Here is an 8,161-nt window from a genome sequence, read left to right on the forward strand (position 1 = left end):
TTCTACAGCAGAATTCATTACTTATTTCAAGCTATATAATTCGCGAAGTATTTATCATACAAACTTGACTCATAAGACTTTTTCGTAGACAATTTAATTCTCTACAAGAAAGCTCTTTTGTATAATTTTCGAGAAATCAATATTTAAGGAGTTATTTCTGAAAAACTGGATTACAGTCAATGAAAAACATTCTTGATCTTCGGTAGATTGAAGTGGGAGGTGATCGTGACGCTTCAGGATGGAGTAGCGAGAAAAATCGAACAGCATAACGGCCGCAGAAGCTGCGCACACTTGTCTGCTAACAAAAAAACCAGCTCAGAAGCATCTGGAGTTTCGAAAGAGCCTAGGGTCCCCCTGTAAAAACTGTTTATGCTGCTTGCATGCGTGGGAGCGAGATTTCGCGTCCGTCTACAACGTGTACCGCCTCCCCCTCCTCCCCTTAAGATAACGATTAGCCTAGTCAGAGTATTTCCTTGATTGGAATAATAAGGGAAGGTTACAAAAGTTTAGAATTTATTCTTATAAATAAAACGAATGGCAAATACAAAGATGGGCGTATAAACAAGGGTAGAATGAAACGCGTTTGACATGAATCCCTGTTGGAAACGAGTAAAATTTTTATCCATATCTCAAATCACTAAAAGTGATTAATTCGTTAATTTAATTCTTGTAACTCACAGGTAGAGGTCCATCTTGACTGTTTAATTAGTAGCCTGTGAATTTTCATGCGGTTATATATTATTGGAAATTGTTAATATTATAGGAATATCGAATGCAATGATACAAAAATATAGTAGTACAATAATACAACAATAATACAAAAAAAATATTGAAAGTAAAGTTCACGTTACAATATTTACAGAGTAAAATAAATTCCAGGTTAGATTCAATTTTGTCAATGATTTTATCTTGTATAAAGATCCCCAGTCTATTAATTAAATAAATTAATGTCACTGCTCGAGGACCTTCCCTTATAATTTCCAACAAATTTAGTACCTATTCGATGTCATTTATTTGGATAAAAATTCTACCCATCTCCAACGCTTCTCTAATATTCTATGGTGACAGTTTTCGTCTTCAGGTACTCGTTGAGAGCCTCCTGGCCCAGGTCCTTGCCAAATCCTGACATCTTGAATCCACCAAAGGGTGCAGCGACGTCAGTCTTGTTGTACGTGTTGATGAACACCGTACCAGCCTCGATTTTCTCAGCGAATCTCAGAGCTCTGCTGATGTCCTTGGTCAGAACACCAGATGCCAGTCCGTACTCTGTATTATTGGCCCTTGCGATCACCTCGTCCATGTTCTTGGAACTGAACTTCGATATGACCATCACAGGACCAAAGGACTCCTCCTTCGCTATGTACATATCGTCCTTTACATCAGTGAGGACTGTAGGCTCAAAGTACCAGCCAGGACGATCCAGTCTCTTGCCACCGTAGACCAACTTGGCTCCTTCTTGGACGCCACGATTCACGTACTCCAAGAGCTTGTCCATGTGGGCCTTGTGGTTCTGCGGACCGTGAGCTGTACTTCTGTCTAACGGGTTGCCTATGGTGATCTTCTTGGTTTCTTCGATGATCCTGCTCACAAAGTCGTCGTGTATGGACTCCTCGACGAATATACGACCTGTTTAAAGGACACAAACGTGGTGAAATTTGGATGGTTTAATATGGTGACTGCTACGTCATATGTAGGTGAATTTTAAAGTGGTCGTAGGAATGAGTTTTATCAGAAATGTTGAATTGTATCATTTCTAATTGTATATACAGGGTGACAAGGATTTTCAATGAGGAATCAGATATATTAATTCTGAAGATGAGGTGTTAGGGAAAATGAATGTATTTTAAATGAGTGTTATCAGAAATGTTAGGTTACATCATTTCTAATTGTATTGAAACAAAATTTTAGCCTGGGATGAATCTTGACGATTATTGGTCTGGCAGTCCACGTGTACAGTAAAAAACGTGTAAAGAGAGAATTTTCTTTTCTTACTTTATGAGGAAGTATCTTACATTCTTTGTAAGAAATTATACAATGAATTTTGGAGGTTTCGGTATCTTAAGGTAGTTGTTCTATGGAATTATTAAATGTAATCGTATGAGTCTATTTTGATTTGAATTGGCCACCATACTTTTATGAAAAACGATATAAAAATTTTGTAATTTCAACACAGCTTCCTATGGAATATACAGATTTCCATGTGATTTTTTTCAATTTAAACGAAAATGCAATTTAGAAACTTGTTGAAAATGTGATATGTTATGAAAAACATAGTTATAAACCATTTAAAAAAATATATAGCAATTATTGTCCAATTACTAATGTGCTACTACTAATGTTTCAATTAATCCAATGATTAGCCAACGTGCCAAAAACCTGTCATTTTTATAAGAAATTCAATGAAATTATTGTATTAAAAATTTGCTTTTGCCTATAGCAACATTAATTCTTTCCATATCAATTCTTTCAATTCCTTGAATATCATAATATAATTTTAAGATACCGAAACCTAAAAAATCCAAGTATACGTATAATACTTTTGATATGCAGTGGATCTTTACCCAACACGTTTATTGATCTCAGAGCAAGCCCGAGTCGAAAACGTACCAGCAGCAATGCAGTTCTCCCCCTTGTTGAAGAACACGCTGCTCATCCCAACTCTGACAGCATGCTGAAGGTCAGCATCCTCGAAAATGACCAGAGGACTCTTGCCCCCGAGCTCCAACGAGACCTTCTTCAAATTACTATCAGCGCAGGCTCTCATTATAGTCTTGCCGACTGGTGTGGACCCTGTGAATCCAAGTTTCCTGATCAAAGGATGGTCGCAGAGAGCTTGGCCAGTCATCGAACCATTCCCAGGGACTATGTTCACCACTCCGGGTGGGAAGCCAGCCATTGCTGTGAGCTCAGCGAACTTAAGGGCGGTCAGAGGCGACGTCTGAGCAGGCTTCATCACCACGGTGTTACCAGCTGCCAGGCAAGCTGCCATCTTCCAAGAGAGCATCATCAGAGGGTAGTTCCAGGGAGTGACCAGGCCACAAACGCCTATTGGCTCCTTGCGTGTGAAGGTGAGGTTGCGATTAGGTCTGGCGTGGGATATAGGTATAGTAGAGCCTTGGATCTTGTCGCACCAGCCAGCAAAGTACCTCCAGGTCTCTATGGACATGCCTATGTGGGTCTTCAGGGCTAGAGTATACACTGCACCCGAGTCCAACGACTCCAGTGTTGCTAGTTCTTCTTTATGCTGCTCCATTAAGTCTGCCAGCCTGTAAACGTTGAATTTTAATTTTTGAAAATACCCAGTTCCATATCAAGAAGCGGTATTGACCTTGAAATTTAGGAAGATATGACCTTGAGGTAATTGTTACATCTATCATAGTATGTACTTTGTAATCAAACCGTTTTTTTTAAGAATTGAAATTACTCAAGAATTATTATTGAAGAATCGAAATTATCCAATAATTTAAGTCTGCGAGCCTGTAAACGTATTTTTTCAAAATAGAGCCCGATTTTCGAAGTCTTATGAGTCAAGTTTCTATAATTAATACTTTTTGAATTATATGGATAGCTTGATATAGAATTTGAAACTGAAACTGATGTGGAATCCTATAGGCAGTTTTTGGAACGTAACTCGTTAAATATTGATTTTTCGAAAATTATACAAATGAGCTTTCTTGTAGAGAATTTAATTATCTACAGAAAAGCTTTATGACTCAAGTTTGTACGACCAATACTTCCCGAATTATGTAGCTTGATATCAAATTTTTAATTGAAACTGGTGTAGAATCATATAGGTAGTTTTTATTAGGACATAACTCGTTAAATATTGATTTTTCGAAAATTATACAAGGAAGCTTTTTTGTAGAGAAATGAATTGTCTACAAGAAATGTTCTATACAAATTTTTCATAGAATCGATCCTTTAGCGGATATCAATTTTTAAAGAATATAGTTTCCTAGATATATAGATCCTTCTCTCTCCAACGATGTTGAGACAGAGAGGGCGATACAACAATTGCACGAAAGACAAAGACAGAACGATGTCAAACATTTATCTTCCAATCAGTTATTATCATTTTCTGAGCCGAGGAAGCGACCTTTCTGACTGATTTTTTTTTTTTAAATTATTCCTTGTAAAATTCCGCAGCGGGGTATAGAGCCCAATTTTCCAATTTCGATTTGAAACGTGATAAGAATACGTTTAAAGGCGAGAAATGTATTTGTGGATCTTTTTTCAAAAATCAGAAAATCGTAAAAAAAGAAATCAGATGCAGATTGGAAAATTACAAATGGTTGACATCGTTCTGTCCTCGTCTCTCCTCCGATCGTTGTATCTCCCTCTCTGTTACAGCATCAGTGATGAAGATCTATCTATCCTTGTCTCGGAGCTTCCTATTTTTCCCGCAACTGTCGCTGAAGTCAACTCGGAAAAAACGAAGCATCATCCGAATTTTTGCAAAGAAAGTTACGGTTCAGAATCGTCTCAGGTATTCCCCATTTCCGGTACTTATACTAATTCTGGGATACCCTGTATATTTACTTCTTTATTTTTTCGGTACGTAAGAAAGAATCTTTTGGTCAACTTCAAGATTACAATATTGAAAATACCCAGTTCCATATAAAAAAGCAGTTATGACCTTGAAATTTAAGAACACATGACCTTGAGGTAATTGTTACATTTATCACAGTATGTACACATGAAATTACCCAATAATTTTATAGGATAATTGAAATTACTCAAGAATTCTTTTTAAAGACATATCTTCGTACCATCGAAAGCAACGGACACATTTTAGGTAGAAATCTTAGGTGACTCACCCTGTATTATAGTTACTTACTTGAAGAGAAGAGCACCTCGCTCCCTAGCACTGATCTTGCTCCATTCCCCATCTTCGAAGGCCTTCTTGGCAGCCTTCACAGCCTTGTCTACATCCTCGACAGTAGCAGTTTCCACAGAGCAGATGACGCTTTCATCGTGAGGATTTATCGTGTCGATGGGTTTCCCATGACCATTGACGAATTCTCCGTTGATGAAGAGCTGCTTAGGGAACTTGAGGTTCATGTTGTTTGCCTGGAGTTCCACAGCGTCGTACTTGATGTCCTTGGAGGCAGAAACGCCTCGTGCTGCAAGGACCACCGTCGTGGCAAACTCTAGAAAGACTGGAGCCATGAAGACGTCGATGTTTTGCAGCGTCACACCCAGATTGTCCTTGACTTCCTCCACCAGCCTCACAACGTCCATGCTTCCAGCTCCTGCAGAGGAGAACCTTGTTTAAGCAGTGTTCTTGGGATAATTGCGTTTTAGAATACAGTTGGGTTTGTTGTGGAGAATGACATGCCTAAGTTTGCTAGAAAAAGGAGAAGAGATAGTTGTTCTAAAAGTTTCTTTCGTTTTATTAATAAGAAATTTGATAAATACACAATAACTGATACTCGAGAATTATTGTTCAAGAAATGATATTACTCAAGAATTATTATTCAAGAATTGAAATTACTCAAGAACTACTATTCAAGAATTAAAGTTACTCAAGAATTATTATTCACGAATTGAAATGTACTGAAGAATCATTATTCAAAAATTGATGTTATTCAAGAATTACTATTCAATAAATAAAATTACTCAAGAATTACTACTCGAGATTTGAAATAACAAGAATTATAATTCAAGAATTAAAGTTACTCAAGAGTTACTATTTAAAAATTGAAATGGCTGAAGATTTATCATTCATGAATTATTATTCAAGAATTGGAATGACTCGATCACCATTACATGTTAAGTATCTCTGCGTCATCACAATTAGGGTAAATATTTAGATGCACCTAATTTAAGACACCCAGTATCTATCCCAAATTGCCTCCCAGTCCCCACACTAAAGATTAAAGATCCATTACACACCACAGGCGAAGAAGTCAGTGTCGTCCTCGACATCCACCTTGAGGATCCCTTTCCAAATCACTTTCAACGCATCCTTGGTCTTCAGCTCCTCCTCCGTGAACTCTATAGTCGTAGTCTGGTCCTCCTGGCCGAACTTGCTAGCAGGAATCGTCTTATTCCCAACCTTTATCCTTTCCACGTTCACGTACTTGCCATCACAGGCGCTAATTAACAATCCACCCTCGTGGATGACTCCCAGACGATCCTCCACGTTCACCTCGAGCTCATGCTCAGGTACCTGACCACTGTTCCACAGGCTAGACCCAAATAGACGAACCTCTTCGCCATTGATCAAGGTCCAAGCCCCAGGAGTGCTATCCAAGGCTCGTATGAAGTCGTGAATCTGTTTTGCTGGCTTCGACAAGTCCAGTTTCTGGAGCTCCTTCTTGTTCAGCATCGGGTCATAGGTAGCACCTTCTTCGGGTTGAGAGATCATCGGTGCTGTTCCTTTGGCCACCAGGTCCACAGCCTCTCCCATGGCCTTGATACCTTCGGGGTAGAGGAAGTTGTTGTAGAGCGTATCCAAGGTGTCGTTGGGCTCCACCTTGCAGGACCTCTGGAGCAGTACGGGCCCAGTGTCGAGGCCATCGTCAGCCCAGAATATTGAGAATCCTGCTGTGTCGTCCCCTTCGATCAGAGTCCTAAAGGAAATATAGAAGAGAGGTTGAAGTGTGTTGTTGGTGTTTTTTGGTGGTAATTGTGAGAAGAATCGCGAGGGAGAAAAGTATCCTTTACAGAGAAATTGTGAGGGAGAAAACTTGTGTCTAAGGTTCTCTTCTATAGGGGAATGTCTCCTTTGAATAGGTGCGACGTTTAGAGGTTAGTTCCAGGTGAAAAAGATAAGAGTTTTTAGGTTATCCTAGAGTTACTATTCAAAAATTGAAATGATTAAAGAATAGAAATGGATAGAAATTACTCATGAATTACTATTAAAGAATTGAAAATACTCAAGAATTACTATATTAGTATTGTAATTACTTAAGAATTACTATTCAAGAAATGAAATGATTAAAGAATTGGAATTACTCAAGATATGCTATTTAAGAATTGAAATTGCTGAAGAATTTCTATTCAAGAATTGAAAGTACTCACGAATTACTATTCAAGAATTGAAAATAGTCGAGAATTCAATTATTCAAGAATTGAAAATAGTCAAGAATTCAATTATTCAAGAACTGAAAATAGTCGAGAATTCAACTATTCAAGAATTGAAAATAGTCAAGAATTCAATTATTCGAGAATTGAAAATAGTCAAGAATTCAATTATTCTAGAATTGGAAATTGTCGAGAATTCAATTATTCAAGAATTCAATTATTCGAGAATTGAAAATAGTCGAGAATTCAATTATTCGAGAATTGAAAATAGTCGAGAATTCAATTATTCGAGAATTGGAAATTGTCGAGAATTCAATTATTCAAGAATTCAATTATTCGAGAATTGGAAATAGTCGAGAATTCAATTATTCGAGAATTGGAAATAGTCGAGAATTCAATTATTCGAGAATTCAATTATTCGAGAATTCAATTATTCGAGAATTGGAAATTGCCGAGAATTCTATTATTCAAGAATTCAATTATTCTAGAATTGGAAATTGTCGAGAATTCAATTATTCAAGAATTCAATTATTCTAGAATTGGAAATTGTCGAGAATTCAATTATTCAAGAATTCAATTATTCAAGAATTCAATTATTCAAGAATTCAATTATTCGAGAATTGGAAATAGTCGAGAATTCAATTATTCGAGAATTGAAAATAGTCGAGAATTCAATTATTCGAGAATTGAAAATTGTCGAGAATTCAATTATTCAAGAATTCAATTATTCGAGAATTGGAAATAGTCGAGAATTCAATTATTCGAGAATTGGAAATTGTCGAGAATTCTATTATTCAAGAATTCAATTATTCTAGAATTGGAAATTGTCGAGAATTCAATTATTCAAGAATTGAAAATATTCGAGAATTCAATTATTCAAGAATTGGATATAGTCGAGAATACAATTATTCGAGAATTGAAAATAGTCGAGAATTCAATTATTCTAGAATTGGATATAGTCGAGAATTCAATTATTCGAGAATTGAAAATAGTCGAGAATTCAATTATTCTAGAATTGGAAATTGTCGAGAATTCAATTATTCAAGAATTCAATTATTCGAGAATTGAAAATAGTCAAGAATTCAATTATTCGAGAATTGAAAATAGTCGAGAATTCAATTATTCGAGAATT

At 36.7% G+C, this 8,161-nt stretch overlaps 1 protein-coding gene and 1 long non-coding RNA gene across 3 annotated transcripts in view; one reads left to right on the forward strand and one right to left on the reverse strand.

The window, feature by feature from the left end:
* Nucleotides 1–496: 496 nt before the first annotated feature.
* Nucleotides 497–8,161, reverse strand: part of LOC128881753 (cytosolic 10-formyltetrahydrofolate dehydrogenase) — an 11,556-nt gene continuing 3,891 nt past the window's right edge. For both annotated transcript variants that reach the window (XM_054133048.1, XM_054133047.1), the window contains 4 exons: nucleotides 5,896–6,575; nucleotides 4,838–5,252; nucleotides 2,608–3,266; nucleotides 497–1,626 (listed from right to left, as the gene is read on the reverse strand). In XM_054133048.1, the coding sequence (XP_053989023.1) occupies nucleotides 1,049–1,626; nucleotides 2,608–3,266; nucleotides 4,838–5,252; nucleotides 5,896–6,575 (2,332 nt within the window). In that variant the 3' untranslated portion in view covers nucleotides 497–1,048. The remainder of the gene's footprint in view (nucleotides 1,627–2,607; nucleotides 3,267–4,837; nucleotides 5,253–5,895; nucleotides 6,576–8,161) is intronic.
* The window catches only part of LOC128881755 (uncharacterized), a 5,911-nt gene continuing 1,022 nt past the window's right edge, over nucleotides 3,273–8,161 (forward strand). Inside the window, exons 1-2 of the long non-coding RNA XR_008458162.1 lie at nucleotides 3,273–4,486; nucleotides 4,564–4,665. This is a non-coding gene — a long non-coding RNA (uncharacterized LOC128881755). The remainder of the gene's footprint in view (nucleotides 4,487–4,563; nucleotides 4,666–8,161) is intronic.

Source organism: Hylaeus volcanicus, chromosome 9 (assembly GCF_026283585.1).
Source record: "Hylaeus volcanicus isolate JK05 chromosome 9, UHH_iyHylVolc1.0_haploid, whole genome shotgun sequence".
Lineage (NCBI taxonomy): Eukaryota > Metazoa > Arthropoda > Insecta > Hymenoptera > Colletidae > Hylaeus > Hylaeus volcanicus.